This window comes from Heptranchias perlo, chromosome 4, assembly GCF_035084215.1.
Source record: "Heptranchias perlo isolate sHepPer1 chromosome 4, sHepPer1.hap1, whole genome shotgun sequence".
Taxonomy (NCBI): domain Eukaryota; kingdom Metazoa; phylum Chordata; class Chondrichthyes; order Hexanchiformes; family Hexanchidae; genus Heptranchias; species Heptranchias perlo.
The window spans coordinates 637,434-655,548 of NC_090328.1; the positions used below are offsets into that span (position 1 = coordinate 637,434).

At 53.0% G+C, this 18,115-nt stretch overlaps 1 protein-coding gene across 1 annotated transcript; it reads right to left on the bottom strand.

The window, feature by feature from the left end:
* Nucleotides 1-2,185: 2,185 nt before the first annotated feature.
* On the bottom strand, nucleotides 2,186-17,515 carry capslb (calcyphosine-like b). Its single transcript, XM_067982105.1, has 5 exons — nucleotides 17,462-17,515; nucleotides 9,202-9,353; nucleotides 7,394-7,571; nucleotides 6,219-6,428; nucleotides 2,186-2,302 (listed from the first exon to the last, which is right to left on the bottom strand). The coding sequence occupies exons 2-5, from the start codon at nucleotides 9,336-9,338 to the stop codon at nucleotides 2,201-2,203; spliced, it is 627 nt and encodes a 208-aa protein (XP_067838206.1). The 5' UTR covers nucleotides 9,339-9,353; nucleotides 17,462-17,515; the 3' UTR covers nucleotides 2,186-2,200.
* Between the last annotated feature and the right edge of the window lie 600 nt (nucleotides 17,516-18,115).

Here is an 18,115-nt window from a genome sequence, read left to right on the forward strand (position 1 = left end):
AATCGGCCCCTCGAGCCTGCTCCGCCATTCAATAAGATCATGGCTGATCTGATCCCAACCATAAATCTAAAGAACACAAGAAGTCGGAGCAGGACCCGGCCACATAGCCCCTGGGCCCTCTCCGCCACCCACAGGGCATTGACCGATCCGAACTCAGCTTCATGTCCAATTTCCTGCCCGCTCCCCATAACCCCTAATTCCCTTTACTTCTAGGAAACTGTCTATTTCTGTTTTAAATTTATCTAATGATGTAGCTTCCACAGCTTCCTGGGGCAGCAAATTCCACAGACCTACCACCCTCTGAGTGAAGAAGTTTCTCCTCATCTCAGTTTTGAAAGAGCAGCCCCTTATTCTAAGATTATGCCCCCTAGTTCTAGTTTCACCCATCTTTGGGAACATCCTTACTGCATCCACCCGATCAAGACCCTTCACAATCTTATATGTTTCAATAAGATCGCCTCTCATTCTTCTGAACTCCAATGAGTAGAGTCCCAATCTACTCAACCTCTCCTCATATGTCCGCCCCCTCATCCCCGGGATTAACCGAGTGAACGTTCTTTGTACTGCCTCGAGAGCAAGTATGTCTTTTCTTAAGTATGGAGACCAAAACTGTATGCAGTATTCCAGGTGCGGTCTCACCAATACCTTATATAACTGCAGCAATACCTCCTTGTTTTTATATTCTATCCCCCTAGCAATAAAAGCCAACATTCCGTTGGCTTTCTTGATCACCTGCTGCACCTGCATACCAACTTTTTGATTTTCTTGCACTAGGACCCCCAGATCCCTTTGTACTGCAGTACTTTCCAGTCTCTCGCCATTAAGAAAATAACTTGCTCTCTGATTTTTCCTGCCAAAGTGCATAACCTCACATTTTCCAATATTATATTGCATCTGCCAAATCTCCGCCCACTCACCCAGCCTGTCTATATCCCCTTGCAGGTTTTTTATGTCCTCCTCACTCTCTACTTTCCCTCCCATCTTTGTATCATCTGCAAATTTTGATATGTTGCACTCGGTCCCCTCCTCCAAATGTTAAAAAGAATTGTACTGTTTTCATTTTCTTTGAAGACTTTCGATTATTAGTTATAAAAATATGGAAGGGGAAACGGGCTATTTGACTGGGGCGGGCAGGTAGAGGCAGGAGGTCATGTGATGAAAGCTCCAGGAGTTGGCGACCCTAACCTGGTGGCCCTGGCTTCACCGACCTTCTGTGGGCAATCAGGGAATGGAACTGGCAGAGGCCTGAGAACTGTCACCAAACTCCCTTATCCACACCAGGGGAGGGCGAGGAGCAGGGGGAGGGGGAGGAGCAGGGGGAGGGGGAGGAGCAGGGGGAGGGGAGAGGTATTAGGGCAGAAGTTCAGAGGTGTTGAACTGCAGAGCAATGAAGTACGTTCGGTGCTGTGGTCACTGTTGCGAGGGGCAAATGAACCCTCCCTGATTCTCCCTCCTCCTCCGCACTGGCTTTGTGCCGTCTGAACTGTACCTGGGGACGGCACTGGCAAATTAGGTTACTGAACATTGTTTAATAGGGAGACAGAGAGGGTAGAGCCCATATGTAGAGGATTCAACCAAAGAGCCCTCTTCTCACAGACTTACCTGTTTTTCATAGATGTACACAGACAGATGATATACATAGACAGATGATATACACAGACAGATGATATACACAAAACACAGAGCATTAAACTCAGGAGCAGAGTTACAGGGAGCTGGAGTGGAGGCTGCACTCTGGTGAATATAACCCGGCATTTCTCACCCACCGTCTGGGTTCAATAAAACTCCTCACGGGCTGGGGAAAACTCACCTTTCTCCTTTACACAGGTAGATCAGGTGAGCTGAGCAGTGGTCGGGTGGCTGGCTCACTGGCTGTCCAGGGGGACTGAGTCTCCCTCCTCCGTCTCACTCTCAGATCCTGGTCTGGACTACGGGGCCCGGCCAATCCCGGTCCAGGCTGGGATGGTTGTTCCCGGAGATGCTGCGCTGAGCCAGCCAGATAGATGACACATGGGCCTTGGGCATCACTGGAGGCTGCACTGCCCTCTGGAGCTGGCCTGGGGTAGGCGATGCTGAGGGACGGTGTTATATTTGGGGCCTGGTTATTCTCCCCAGAGTGCAATAATGCGGGGAGGTGATCTGTGTTTGTACGTCTCGCTGTGCGAGTAAGAGAGCAGCAGTTACCCCCCCCAGGCACAGGTTACAGTTTCCAGGCGTTTTTCATCATGATGATGAAGTAGACGTCAGTATCTATGGAGGCGCTGACACCTGCGTAGTAATTCATAAACTCCTCCATCGTCACCTACAGTCATACCAAACATGTTTTATCACAGCTGCCCAAATCTGGACACAAGCGCAGTGCAGAGTGTTACACGGGCGAAGAGCAGAGTCCAAATCGGCACAGACCATGGAGACTGGACCACCAGCCCCGGAGCTCCGCCCCCCAGCCCCGGAGCTCCGCCCCCCAGCCCCGGAGTTCCGCCCCCCAGCCCCGGAGCTCCGCCCCCCAGCCCCGGAGCTCCGCCCCCCAGCCCCGGAGCTCCGCCACCATCACATCTTCCATCCCCTTCCACCCATGGAGGGGATCACACATCAATTTGACAGAAACGGGGGACACCCGGGTGCTGATGACTCAGAGTTGGGGCAGTTGCTGGATGACAGACCTGGATTAGAGCCTGCCCACTGTACCACGTCTTCAGTTTATATTCCTCCCTCTCCTGAAGGGCTTGACTCGTGCTGGGGTACGGCTGTACAGGCACCAGGCTCCTCCAGTATCTCCGCCAAGTAACCAGACAGAATCAGCAGACTATGCAAACTACTGTCAAACCCTGAACAAGCCCTTCCTTCCTTTTTTAGTGAACAGTCTCATCTACCCATCATCTCCCCTTATCCCTCAACCCCACCTACCCACCTTCTCCCCATCTCTCAAATCCCACCTCCCCGAATCCCCATATCTCACCTCCCCATATCCCTCAGTCCCACCTACTCACCACCTCCCCATAACCCTCAGTCCCACCTACTCACCTTCTCCCCATAACCCTCAGTCCCACCTACTCACCACCTCCCCATAACCCTCAGTCCCACCTACTCACCACCTCCCCATATCCCTCAGTCCCACCTACTCACCTTCTCCCCATAACCCTCAGTCCCACCTACTCACCTTCTCCCCATATCCCTCAGTCCCACCTACTCACCTTCTCCCCATAACCCTCAGTCCCACCTACTCACCACCTCCCCATATCCCTCAGTCCCACCTACTCACCACCTCCCCATATCCCTCAGTCCCACCTACTCACCTTCTCCCCATATCCCTCAGTCCCACCTACTCACCTTCTCCCCATAACCCTCAGTCCCACCTACTCACCTTCTCCCCATATCCCTCAGTCCCACCTACTCACCTTCTCCCCATATCCCTCAGTCCCACCTACTCACCACCTCCCCATATCCCTCAGTCCCACCTACTCACCTTCTCCCCATATCCCTCAGTCCCACCTACTCACCTTCTCCCCATATCCCTCAGTCCCACCTACTCACCTTCTCCCCATATCCCTCAGTCCCACCTACTCACCACCTCCCCATATCCCTCAGTCCCACCTACTCACCTTCTCCCCATATCCCTCAGTCCCACCTACTCACCTTCTCCCCATATCCCTCAGTCCCACCTACTCACCTTCTCCCCATATCCCTCAGTCCCACCTACTCACCACCTCCCCATAACCCTCAGTCCCACCTACTCACCTTCTCCCCATATCCCTCAGTCCCACCTACTCACCTTCTCCCCATAACCCTCAGTCCCACCTACTCACCTTCTCCCCATAACCCTCAGTCCCACCTACCCACCTTCTCCCCATAACCCTCAGTCCCACCTACTCACCTTCTCCCCATATCCCTCAGTCCCACCTACTCACCTTCTCCCCATATCCCTCAGTCCCACCTACTCACCACCTCCCCATATCCCTCAGTCCCACCTACTCACCTTCTCCCCATATCCCTCAGTCCCACCTACTCACCACCTCCCCATATCCCTCAGTCCCACCTACTCACCTTCTCCCCATATCCCTCAGTCCCACCTACTCACCTTCTCCCCATATCCCTCAGTCCCACCTACTCACCTTCTCCCCATATCCCTCAGTCCCACCTACTCACCTTCTCCCCATAACCCTCAGTCCCACCTACTCACCACCTCCCCATATCCCTCAGTCCCACCTACTCACCTTCTCCCCATATCCCTCAGTCCCACCTACTCACCTTCTCCCCATAACCCTCAGTCCCACCTACTCACCACCTCCCCATAACCCTCAGTCCCACCTACTCACCACCTCCCCATATCCCTCAGTCCCACCTACTCACCTTCTCCCCATATCCCTCAGTCCCACCTACTCACCACCTCCCCATATCCCTCAGTCCCACCTACTCACCTTCTCCCCATATCCCTCAGTCCCACCTACCCACCTTCTCCCCATATCCCTCAGTCCCACCTACCCACCTTCTCCCCATATCCCTCAGTCCCACCTACCCACCTTCTCCCCATATCCCTCAGTCCCACCTACTCACCTTCTCCCCATATCCCTCAGTCCCACCTACTCTCCACCTCCCCATATCCCTCAGTCCCACCTACTCACCACCTCCCCATATCCCTCAATCCCACCTACTCACCACCTCCCCATATCCCTCCGTCCCACCACCTACCTTCACCCCACCTACCCAACAGCATTTAACCCCCGAGGGGCTGATTTAAATCCCTGATCCACCACGATCACCCGAAGTTGAAAAATACACCAGTGTGGAGAATTGTGGAAATTTATCTCCTCTGCACAATGTAACTGCTGCAGGGCGGGCTCAGGAGGATCAGTCATTGAGTAATTCAAAACAGAGATCGATAGATTTCTAGATATTAAAGGCATCAAGGGATATGGGGATAGTGCAGGAAAATGGGGTTGAGATAGAAGATCAGCCACGATCTGATTGAATGGTGGAGCAGGCTCGAGGGGCCGGATGGCCTATTCCTGATGCTCTTATAACCATGCCCCAATATAATTGCAGCTACCATAGTAACTGGGTTCTAATCCCCATACATGGTGACTGCCAGGACTGTGAGTGGGATAAATGCCCACTCACTGCTCCTTCTTCGGCTCTCGGCTTACATCATGGGCTTAAAATGAGCGGTAAAATCACATCTCTTGGTCCTAGATCTGGCAGAAACAATTCCACTCAGAATGATCCAATGTGGATCGAACCCAGTACTGAACAATCCAGCCCTACAGCTACTTATCATTCAGGTCTTTTCTCTAGAGGAGTGGGCCACCCGTGGTGTTGGACCTGGCGATTTGTAAACAAGTGTGGTCTTCAGGTGAAGCAGAGTTAGAGGCCGGGGGACGAGCAGGGCTATTTCAGTCCCCCTGCTATAGTCACACACTGTCCTATTTTAATATTGCCATAATAAATTCCTGTGCACATTTAGAATGGAAACGTCCCATGTAAACTGGTCACATTGTGATTACACTCTCCCACCATCAGCAGTTATATCCTCTGCATACTGTGACTGCCAAGGATCCCCCACTTCACACTTGGCCTGGACTCCCCCTGTCCAACTCCACAGCTGATCATCTAGTAAGATACTAAAGGCCTTGTGTATAGCGTGCACTTCCTGTCAGCGTCACACACACCGTCACATCTCAGGCATCACATCTCAGCATATCCTCCGACTCACTGTGAGCAACGCTGTGACAGATCTACACACGCACGTGTACACACTCCCCTCCATGGGAAGTACCCAGCTTGTAACTTTGCAGTGTTAGCGGAAGCCTAGAAAATCAGCTGTGCAATATTAGCAAACAAAGGTTTATCAGATAAACGGGTTCAGGCCTCTGTTACAGCAGCACTTGTCGACTCAGACCACACAGACTGGGTTCTGGGGTATTAACGGCAGTGTGTTGGAGCCCCAACCTGCAGCACCCCCAGCTCAATCCCCACTGGGTTTCTGACCTCCACCGTTAGTGAGGGGGTGGGGGAGGGACGGACAGAGACCGGGTTTTGGGGGTGGGGGTTGATGAGCGAGCCTCCACTATTAGGCTGTTATCGCCATCTCCCAGCGGCCGGTGGAAGTGCAGTTGTCACAGGCACGGGGGCAGGATCACCTGCCGAGACCGTGCAGAGCGACTACAACCACCATGGTAAGATAATCCCCCGACTATTGAGAAGCCAACTCCCTCACTTACTATTCCATCCTTATCGTAGGGCGAATCAAAGTTATCCAGGAAGATCCTGAAGACCTGGTCCTCAGTCCACTCCCCATTCTGATACTTGGGGTGATGCTGTGCGTTGTACACTCCACGCAGATCATCAATGGTTATCACACCATCCCCCGTCTTGTCCAGTTTACGGAAGGCCTGTGCAATGATCTCCTTTCTCGCATTGGACATGGGGGGCTGCATCAGACAGAGAGAGGGACAGTAAATGAAAGGGACAGAGTGCAACCGCATCACTTACTCTGGCACAGTCTGAATCCCATATTCCATCTGAAGCACATCAGGCCCTGCGTTCCCCCATCTCCAAGCCCCTACGGGAACTCGCTCAGGGCCCTTTCCAGTGTGACCAACCCACCCCCCACCAAGACCGCCTACTTCCACCTCCATAACATCGCCCGTCTTCACCCCTGCCTCAGCCCATCTGCTACTGAAACCCTCACCCATGCCTTTGTTACCTCAAGACTCGACTATTCCAATGCTCTCCTGGCCTCCCACTCTCCACCCTCCATAAACTCGAGCTGATCCAAAGCTCTGCTGCCCGTATCCCAACTCACACCAAGTCCCGTTCACCCATCACCCACTGTGCTCGCTGACCTACATTAGCTCCTGGTCTGGGAAAACCTCAATTTTAAAATTCTCATCCTTGCTTTCAAATCCCTCCATGGCCCTCGCCTCTCCCTATCTCTGTAACCTCCTCCAGCCCTACAACCCTCAGAGAGATCTCTGCACTCCTCTAATTCTGGCCTCTTGCACATCCCTGATTTTAATCGCTCCACCATTGGCGGCCGTGCCTTCAGCTGCCTAGGCCCTATTCTCTGGAATTCCCTCCTTAAACCTCTCCTCCCCTCTACCTCTCCTTCTTTAAGACACTCTTTAAAACCTACCTCTTTCACCAAGCTTTTTGTCACCTGTCCTAATATCACCTTATGTGGCTCGGTGTTTGACAACACTCCTGAGAAGCGCCTTGGGACTTTTTACTACGTTAAAGGAGTGATATAAATGCAAGTTGCTGTGACACGATCTCTGTACCATGGCTAAAGATGATTTAGTATTTGAAGAGTCTCAAAGTACTCAGTTTCCTGTAAGAATCGTAAACCTATTACGAGGGACCTCAGAGAATGTCATTCCCAATAGTTGGCACTCACCCGCAGTGTCACGAGGAACTCATCAAAGTCAATCGTTCCACTTGCATCCCTGTCAAAACGTTTGAAAGCTGCTTCCACATCCTCCTTCTCCATCAGCACACCATAATCACTCAGGCCCTTCACAAACTCTTTGAAGTCGAGTGTCCGGTTATTGTCGTCATCCATGATACGGAACACCCTGCATCACAGAAACACAAAACCCATCAGGTTGGTCCCATCAAACACTCCCAGGGCAGGTATAGCATGGGTTAGATACAGAGTAAAGCTCCCTCTACACTGTCCCATCAAACACTCCCAGGGCAGGTACAGCACGGGTTAGACACAGAGTAAAGCTCCCTCTACACTAACTCAATATTGCGTTTCCACTGCAACCTACGAAAACCCCACATTAGCGAGCTGTGTCATTTTTATTTCCCACTACAACCATCGTGTTACATCGGTGAGATTGTCAATTTTGTCCTGAATTTCGGACAGGTTTTCTGTGCATTTGAGCTCACTGGGAACTGGTGGGGCAAACTGTGAAGACATAGTGAGGGGAGGACAAGCCTATCGGACCAAGCGAGCGAGGGACGGGGGAGACTGCGACTGGCCGGGGGGTGGGGGGGGGGGGTGGGGACGGCGACCGAGGGGGGAGGGAATGGGGACCGAGGGAGGGAGGGAGGGAACGGGGACAGGGACCGAGGGAGGGAGGGAGGGAGGGAACGGGGAGGGAGGGAGGGAGGGAACGGGGAGGGAGGGAGGGAGGGAACGGGGAGGGAGGTGTTTCAGTTCTTAGGCTCTATTGATTCTTCCTGCCCTGGGTAGGGAAGTGATGTCCGATGGGAGTGGGGTGGTGACTCCCATCGTAGCTGGCCTCCTCCCCTCTCCCCCCCCACCCCTCGTCAGGCTAACGATCAGCCCACATAAGGGAGGGGGTCTTTGTTACAGAAACAAAGCACAATCTGCCGGGTGTAAATGCAATGGAAGAGACGAGAAAGAAAAATTCACTCCTCCTTCCTACATCCTCACTCCATTGAAACCAAAATTCATGGCACCGTCTCCCACTCGAATTCCCACTCCTTCCCAGGACCTCAGACCCAGGACCCTGCCCTTCCTCTACTAACCTACAGCTGAGATTAGTAAAATCACCTCACCTCGATTTCACTAATCTCAGCCTCTATTGGTGCCCTGAGCCGGGGGCCTGGAGCCTACACCTGGGCTTCTGTTGGGAAAACAAATGAGCGTGAGGAGCCTGTTTGTGACGGTGTGAAGTCGAACCTTTCGAGGCTGTGCTGGGATGCGAGGGAGGGAGGGAGGTGGGGAGGGCTGTCTGTTAAACGTCAGTCCCGTGGAATAAGGTTACTGTTTGGGAATTGGAAATAGATCAGCGGGGATTTGGGAAACGGTTCTGACCATCTACACTCTGTGCGAGAGACACTGAGCAGTACGGGGGAGAGCGGGGTAGGTAGAAATAAGGTGCCCACAGTCTGATGCAGTGGATAGTTAGTCAGGAGCTTGAAGCACTTCCATATCAACCGAGTGGCTTGGGGATTAGGGATGCCAAACATTACAGCTTCTGTTCATCACTATGACAACCTTATTTGCAGATCCACAGTGCCTACGCACCACCAGTTTGCACAGTGACCCTGAGGGCCAGCTCTGAGGGACAGGAGACAGGTTAAACCACACAGCCATCGAGAAATGTTATGCTGCCAGTCTCTAACCACTTTCTGTGGGTAACTAAGTGAGTGGGAGGAGGGGTGGGGAGAAATGGGCAATGAGAGGGGTCACAGCCCCCTTACCCAGTGAAGAAGCCCGGCTGTCTTTACCTGCCGAGCCCTTTGATCCCCGCAGAGCCCCGGGACAGACACTGGAGACGCAGCTTCTCCACAGGGTCCGTGCACTGCTGCAGCTCCTTCTTCGCCTTCAGCATCATCTCACGGTCGTGTCTCGCTGTACCCGCCATCTTCTCTCCGATGATCTGAAATCAAGTCTCAGTAACTTAGCCCAGACTGTTCTCATCTCACAGGGAGCTGGTAAACACCAACATACATACACCCACTGTCAAAATAACACAGCGTTTCAAATTAAAACAGGAACAGCATCAAACCAGTGACTGCAGCTGTGGATCCATTCCCCCTGGATCGAGATCGAGATCGGGGGCCACAGGATAGGAGTGACAGAGGGTTAGAAACCGTACACAAAAAACCTGGTTACCCCTTTACCAATACACAAGGAGTATATTACCCCTTTACTCCTGAAACTGTTCCCTCTCCTCAGGTACTGTCCTCCTCCCCTTCAAATCTTCCGTTAGCACCTGCCTCCTCAAAAAACCCATCCTTGACCTCTCTGTCGTTGCAAACTATCGCCCCCATCTCCAACCTCCCTTTCCTCTCCAAAGTCCTTGAATGTGTTGTCACCTCCCAAATCCGTGCCCATCTTTCCCACAACTCCATGTTTGAATCCCTGCAGTCAGGTTTCCCTCCCTGTCACAGCACTGAAACGACCCTTATCAAAGTCACAAATGACCTCCTATGTGACTGAGACCGTGGTAAACTATCCCTCCTCATCCTTCTCCACCTGTCTGCAACCTTTGACACATTGACCACACCCTCCTCCTCCGGTGTCCAGCTGGGTGGGACTGCCCTCGCCTGGTTCCATTCTTATCCATCCAGTCGTAGCCAGAGAATCACCTGCAATGGCTTCTCTTCCCACTCCCTCACCGTTACCTCTGGAGTCCCCCAAGAATTTATCCTTGGCCCCCTCCTATTCCTCATCTACATGCTGCCCCTCGGCGACATCATCCGAAAACACGACGTCAGGTTCCATATGTACGCTGACAACACCCAGCTCGACCTCACCACCACCTCTTATAACCTCTCCACTGCTTCTGATTTGTCACACTGCTTGTCCGAAGAGCAAAAATTTCCTCCAACTAAACATTGGGAAGACCGAAGCCATTGTCTTCGGTCCCCGCCAAAAACTCCATTCCCTAGCCACCCACACCAACCCACTCCCTGGTCACTGAGGCTGAACCAGACTGAGACTGTTTGCAACCTTGGCGTCCTATTTGGCCCTGAGATGAGCTTCCAACCACATATCCACTCCAACACCAAGACCTCCGTAACATCGCCCGTCTCCACCCCTGCCTCAGGCCATCTGCTGCTGGAACCCTCATCCAGACTCAACTATTCCAATGCTCTCCTGGCTGGCCTCCCATCTTCCGCCCTCCATAAACACGAGCTCATCCAAAACTCTGCTGCCCGTATCCTAACTCGCACCAAGTCCTGCTCACCCATCACCCCTGTGCTCGCTGACCTACATTGGCTCCTGGTCCGGAAACACTTTCAATTTAAAATTCTTATCCTCATGTTCAAGTCCCTTCATGGCCGTGCCTCTCCTTATCTCTGTAACATCCTCCAGCCCTACACCCCTCCGAAAACTCTCTGTGCCTCTAACTTTGGCCTCTTGTTCATCCCCCACTCCCTACGCCTCACTATTAGTGGCCAGGCCTTCAGCTGCCAAGGCCCTAAGCTCTGAAATTCCCTCCCTAAACCTCTCCACCTCCCTTTGCTCTTTTAAGACTCCTTAAAACCTACCTATTTAACCAGCTTCTAGTCACCCCTTCTATTATCTCCTTTGGTTTGATGTCAACTTTTGTTTGAATACGCTCCTATGAAGAGCCTTGAGATGTCTTCCTGTGTTAAAGCTGCTATATAAATGAAGTTGTTGTTGATAACACTGCCCCAGCATACAGTGCAAAATAAAGTGTCAATAAAAAAAAACCCAAAAGAGCGAGTAGACGAGTCCAACAAAATGAACATGGAGTCACAAGCCCAACAGTGTGAGCACAGAGGAATTACCGAGACCCTGTGAGGAAACCTAAACAGAGGAAGGAACCTCCGACAGAGCAAGCTACCAACACAACGGCCAGAGGTCACAGTACTTCTGATGTGGCAAAAGGAAAAATGTCAAACTGCTGCAATGGTGTGTACGGAGGAGGCATATTGATAGGACAGTGTAGTCTGTAGCTAAGTTGACAGCTTGTTCCAATTAAATAGATTAGGGAGGACCAGGGTGATGATGCAGAGATAGTAGTCGAGGAGGAGTGTGAAATATTGGATGGGATAAACATGGTGAGAGAGTAAGTGTTAAGGGGATTAGCATCTTTGAAAGTAGATAAATCACCAGTCCCGGATGAAATGTATCCCAGGCTGTTCAGAGAAGCCAGGGAGGAAATAGCGGAGGCTCTGAGCATCATTTTCCAATCCTCCCTGGCTACAGGCGTGGTGCCAGAGGACTTGAGGCTGTTAATGTTGTCCCGTTGTTTAAAAAGGGAGAAAGGATAGACCGAGTAATTACAGGCCAGTCAGTCTAACCTCGGTGGTGGGCAAATTATTGGAATCAATTCTGAGAGACAGGATAAACCATTATTTAGAAAGGCACGGACTAATCAAGGACAGTCAGCACGGATTTGTTATTTGAATGTCATGTCTGACTAACTTGATTGAATTTTTTGAGGAGGTGACAAGGAGGGTCATAAGAACATAAGAACATAAGAAATAGGAGCAGGAGTAGGCCAATCGGCCCCTCGAGCCTGCTCCGCCATTCAATAAGATCATGGCTGATCTGATCCTAACCTCAAATCTAAATTCATGTCCAATTTCCTGCCCGCTCCCCGTAACCCCTAATTCCCTTTACTTCTAGGAAACTGTCTATTTCTGTTTTAAATTTATTTAATGATGTAGCTTCCACAACTTCCTGGGGCAGCAAATTCCACAGACCCACCACCCTCTGAGTGAAGAAGTTTCTCCTCATCTCAGTTTTGAAAGAGCAGCCCCTTATTCTAAGATTATGCCCCCTAGTTCTAGTTTCACCCATCCTTGGGAACATCCTTACCGCATCCACCCGATCAAGCCCCTTCATAATCTTATATGTTTCAATAAGATCGCCTCTCATTCTTCTGAACTCCAATGAGTAGAGTCCCAATCTACTCAACCTCTCCTCATATGTCCACCCCCTCATCCCCGGGATTAACCGAGTGAACCTTCTTTGTACTGCCTCGAGAGCAAGTATGTCTTTTCTTAAGTATGGAGACCAAAACTGATTTTCTTGCACTAGGACCCCCAGATCCCTTTGTACTGCAGTACTTTCCAGTTTCTCGCCATTAAGATAATAACTTGCTCTCCAATTTTTCCTGCCAAAGTGCATAACCTCACATTTTCCAATATTGTATTGCATCTGCCAAATCTCCGCCCACTCACCCAGCCTGTCTATATCCCCTTGTAGGTTTTTTATGTCCTCCTCACTCTCTACTTTCCCTCCCATCTTTGTATCATCTGCAAACTTTGATATGTTACACTCGGTTCCCTCCTCCAAATCGTTAATATAGATTGTAAAGAGTTGGGGACCCAGCACCGACCCCTGCGGAACACCACTGGCTACAGGTTGCCAGTCCGAGAATGTACCATTTATCCCAACTCTCTGCTTCCTGTTAGATAACCAATCCTCCACCCATGCCAGAATATTACCCCCAATCCAGTGATTCTTTATCTTGAGCAATAATCGATGAGGGTAGCGCGTTTGATGTAGTCTACAAGGATTTTAGCAAGACCCACCTGGCAGACTGGTCAAAAAAGTAAAAGCCCATGGGATCCAAGGGAATGTGGCAAGTTGGATCCAAAATTGGCTCAGTGGCAGGAAGCAAAGGGTAATGGTCGACGGGTGTTTGTGTGACTGGAAGGCTGTTTCCAGTGGGATCCTGCAAGGCTCAGTACTAGGTCTCTTGCTTTTTGTGGTATATATTAATAATTTGGACTTGAATGTGGTGGGCTCGAGCAAGAAGTTTGCAGATGATACAAAAATTGGCCGTGCGGTTGATAGTGAGGAGGAAAGCTGTAGACTGCAGGAAGATATCAATGGACTGGTCAGATGGTCAGAAAAGTGGCAAATGGAGTTCAATCTGGAGAAGTGTGAGGTAATTCATTTGGGGAGAGCAAACAAGGCAAGGGAGTGCACAATAAATGGGAGGATACTGAGAGGTATAGAGGAACAAAGGGACCTTGAAGTGCATGTCCACAGATCCCTGAAGGTAGATAAGGTGGTTAAAAAGGCATACGGGATACTTTCCTTTATTAGCCAAGGCACAGAATATAAGAGCAGAGAGGTTATGCTAGAACTGTATAAAACACTAGTTAGGCCACAGCTTGAGTACTGCGTACAGTTCTGGTCACCACGTTACAGGAAAGATGTGACTGCATTAGAGAGGGTACAGAGGAGATTTCCGAGGATGTTGCCAGGACTGGAGAACTTTAGCTATGAGAAAAGATTGGATAGGCTGGGGTTGTTTTCTTTGGAACAAAAGGAGGCTGAGGGAAGATTTAATTGAAGTACATAAAATTATAACGGGACCAGGGGGCATAGATTCAAAGTAATTGGTGGAAAGGTTAGAGGGGAGCTAAGGAGCAATGCTTTCACCCAGAGGGTGGTGGGGGTCTGGAACTCACTGCCTGAAAGGGTGGTGGAGGCAGAAACCCTCAACTCATTTAAAAAGTGCCTGGATATGCACCTGAAGTGTTGTAACCTACAGGGCTACGGACCAAGTGCTGGAAAGTGGGATTACGCTGGATAGCTCTCTTTCAGCCGGCACGGACACAATGGGCCAAATGGCCTCCTTCTGTGCTGTAACGTTCTATGACCAGGGGTCATAATTTTAAGTTGCATAAGGCCAGATCGAGGTTAGATGTCAGGAGGTGGTTTGTCTCCCAGAGAATAGTGGGCCTCTGGAGCAGGCTGCCGGCTCATGCAGCGGAGGCCGATTCGCTGAATTCCTCCAAGCGAAAGCTGGACCTGTTTCTGGCTGGGCGGAGATCACCTCGTATAAAAGTTGGGAATGTAATGATCATAGAATTATCAGGGCCAGAGTGATCTCCTGGACTCATTTCAATTGTTAAAGGGGTCAGAGAGGAATTTCCCAGAGTTTTTTTTCCCTGAAATGGTTTGCATGGTTTTGAGTGGGGAGAGTATATATTGTGATACACAAGGTATGGGACAGGCTGGATGGACCTCAATCATCCCCAGGACCTGGCCTGGCCCCTCCCTCACTCCTGGGCCTCGGCCCCTCTCGCCCACTCCACTCACCCTGCCTCCCTCCCTCCATCTCCATTCTCTCTCTCCCCCCTCCCCCTCCCTCTCTCCCTTCCCCTCACTCACCTCCCCTATCACCCTCCCCCACCTTTCTCTCACCCCGTCCTCATTCTTTCCCTCTCCCCCTCCCTCCTCTCACTCACCTCCCCACTCTCCCCCTTCTCCTCTCCCCCCTTCTCCTCACACATCCCTCTCTCCCCTCACTCACCTCCCCGCTCTTTCCGTCACTCACTTCCATGCTCTTTCCCTCACTCACCTCCCCTCTTCCCCCTCGCTCTCCCCCTCTTCTGCCTCACTCTCTCTCCTTTTTCCCCCTTCTTTTCTCCCTCACTCACTCTTTGCCTCACTCCTCTCCCTCCCCTTCCTTTCTCCCTCACTCACTCCCCTCTTTCCCTCACTCTCTCCCCTCACTTTCCCTCTTTCCCCTTTCTCCCTGTCTTTTCTCTCACTCTCCCCCAATTTCCCTCTTTCACCCTTTCCACCCACTCTCCCACTTTTCTCCCTCACTCTCCCCCTCCCTCTTTTCCCTCACTGTCCCCTTTCCCCTCACTCTCTCTCCTCACTCCCCTTTTTTTCCTCAACTCTCCCCCTCCCCACACTCTTTCCCCCCTCTTTCTCACTCTCTCCCCCCCGTTCCCTCCCTCTCCCCATCCCCTCACTCTTCCCCTCCATCCCCTCACTCTTCCCCCCTCTTCTCTCTCCCCTTCCCCCTCTTTTCCTCACTCTCTCCCTCATTCACTCCCCCCTTTCCCTCACTCCCTTCCCCATTCCCTCACTCCCTCCCCTTTCCCCCTCTCTCCCCTCACTCTCACCTCCCCACTCTTTTCCCCTCTCTCCTTCTCACTCTCTCTCACCTTCCCACTCTTTCCCTCACTTTCCCGCTTTTCCTGTCTCCCCATCACTCCCCCTCACTCGCTCTCTCCCCCCTCACTCCCCTTCACTCGCTCTCTCCCCCCTCACTCCCCCTCACTCGCTCTCTCCCCCCTCACTCGCTCTCTCCCCCCTCACTCGCTCTCTCCCCCCTCACTCGCTCTCTCCCCCCTCACTCGCCCTCACTCGCTCTCTCCCCCCTCACTCGCTCTCTCCCCCCTCACTCGCCCTCACTCGCTCTCTCCCCCTCACTCCCCCTCACTCGCTCTCTCCCCCCTCACTCCCCCTCACTCGCTCTCTCCCCCCTCACTCCCCCTCACTCGCTCTCTCCCCCCTCACTCCCCCTCACTCGCTCTCTCCCCCTCACTCTCTCCCCCCTCACTCCCCCTCACTCGCTCTCTCCCCCCTCACTCCCCCTCACTCGCTCTCTCCCCCCTCACTCTCTCCCCCCTCACTCGCTCTCTCCCCCTCACTCGCTCTCTCCCCCCTCACTCCCCCTCACTCGCTCTCTCCCCCCTCACTCGCTCTCTCCCCCTCCCCCTCACTCCCCCCTCACTCACCTCCTCTCTCACCCTCCCCCACCTCTCTCTCACCCCATCCTCATTCTTTCCCTCTCCCCCTCCCTCTACCCCCTTTCTCCTCTCACTCACCTCCCCACTCTCCCCCTTCTCCTCTCCCCCTTCTCCTCACACTCACCTCCCCGCTCTTTCCGTCACTCACTTCCATGCTCTTTCCCTCACTCACCTCCCCTCTTCCCCCTCACTCTCCCCCTCTTCTGCCTCACTCTCTCTCCTCTTTCCCCCTTCTTTTCTCCCTCACTCACTCTTTGCCTCTCTCCTCCCCTCCCCTTCTTTTCTCCCTCACTCACTCCCCTCTTTCCCTCACTCTCTCCCCTCACTTTCCCTCTTTCCCCTTTCTCCCTGTCTTTTCCCTCACTCTCCCCCAATTTCCCTCTCTCACCCTTTCCACCCACTCTCCCACTTTTCTCCCTCACCCTCTTTTCCCTCACTGTCCCCCTTTCCATCACTCTCTCCCCTCACTCCCCTTTTTTTCCTCAACTCTCCCCCTCCCCACACTCTATCCCCCCTCTTTCTCACTCTCTCTCCCCCGTTCCCTCCTTCTCCCCCTCTCCCCCTCCCTATCCCCTCACTCTTCCCCTCCATCCCCTCACTCTTCCCCCCCTCACTCTTCCCCCCCCCACTCTTCCCCCCCCACTCTTCCCCCCCCACTCTCTCTCCCCCCCCACTCTCTCTCCCCCCCCCACTCTCTCTCCCCCTCTTCTCTCTCCCCTTCCCCCTCTTTTCCTCACTCTCTCCCTCATTTCCCTCACTCCCTCCCCCACTTTCCCCCCTCTTTCCCCCACTCTTTCCCCCTCTCTCCTCCTCACTCGCTCTCACCTACCCACTCTTTCCCTCACTTTCCCGCTTTTCCTGTCTCCCCATCACTCCCCCCTCACTCGCCCTCTCCCCCCTCACTCGCTCTCTTCCCCCCTCACTCCCCCTCACTCGCTCTCTTCCCCCCTCACTCCCTCTCTCCCCCTCACTCCCTCTCTCCCCCTCACTCGCCCTCTCCCCCCTCACTCGCCCTTCTTTTCTCCCCCTCTCCTCTCTTTTCTCCCCCTCTCCTCTCTCTTTTCTCTCTCACCCTTTTCCTCATACCCCCTCAACTTTCCCACTCTCTCTCCCTCTTTCTCTCTCCACCCCCACTTTCCCTCCCCTCCACTTTCCCTCCCCTCCACTTTCCCTCCCCTCCACTCCACTTTCCCTCCCTCGATCCCCTCACTCCTCTTTCCCTCCACTCCACTTTCCCTCCACTCCACTTTCCCTCCCTCCTCTTTCCCTCCACTCCACTCCCACTCCCTCCTCTTTCCCTCCCTCCTCTTTCCCTCACTCGATCCCTCCACTCCACTTTCCCTCCACTCCACTTTCCCTCCACTCCACTTTCACTCCCTCCACTTTCCCTCCCTCCACTCCTCTTTCCCTCACTCGATCCCTCCACTCCTCTTTCCCTCACTCGATCCCTCCACTCCTCTTTCCCTCACTCGATCACTCCACTCCACTTTCCCTCACTCACCTCTCGGCGCCTCCTCCACACCTGAGGCTCGCGGACCGCAGCTCCCGACCCCGCCCTCAGCTCCACGCCTATTGGTCAGCGCCCGCCGTCACTCTGGCGAACCCCGCTGCTGATTGGTTGATGGTCACATCAATCTCCGCTGGAGCCCCGCCCCCCGCCGCGCCGTTGTTGCCCTGGAAACGGGAGGCGAACGGAGTGTCGGCGGCGTCAAAATTGGACGAGGTGAAAAACTCAAGCGGGTATTGAAGAGCCGGAGAGACCGAGCCCGGCCCGGCCCGACCGGGGGCAGCTCCCGGTATCGGAAGGGGGAAAGACCGGCTCGGATGGGCTGATTATCGTGTAAAACTGTCGAGGAGTTTGAAACACTCAGCAGCGCCGGTGGAGGGAGAGGTTTGGGAGTGACCCGTTGCGGAGGCCGCAGCCCCTCATTCCCCGCCTCGCACTCACTCTGCCCCGGTCACCCGGTGAAGGGGGCGGGCCGGGGGCTCAATCAAGGTGCAGAAAGACAAACTGTTTCCTGTGGTGGGAGAGTCCAGAACCTGGGGGATCCCCTCAAAATGAGAGCTCGGCCGCTCGGGAAACATTTCCTCACACTCCCGGGGAGGGGAATCTGGAAAACTCGCCTCAAAATAACCTGTGGACCTGGGGGGGGGT

What these genes read in the sequence shown, in the direction of transcription:
- capslb (XM_067982105.1), bottom strand. Translation starts at nt 9,338, where the DNA reads ATGGCGGGTACAGCGAGACACGACCGTGAGATGATGCTGAAGGCGAAG. An exon ending in GGGATCAAAGGGCTCGGCAG is followed by an intron (nt 7,572 to 9,201) that starts GTAAAGACAGCC and finishes TCTGTGATGCAG; the next exon opens with GGTGTTCCGTATCATGGATG. An exon ending in AGTTCCTCGTGACACTGCGG is followed by an intron (nt 6,429 to 7,393) that starts GTGAGTGCCAAC and finishes TGTCTGATGCAG; the next exon opens with CCCCCCATGTCCAATGCGAG.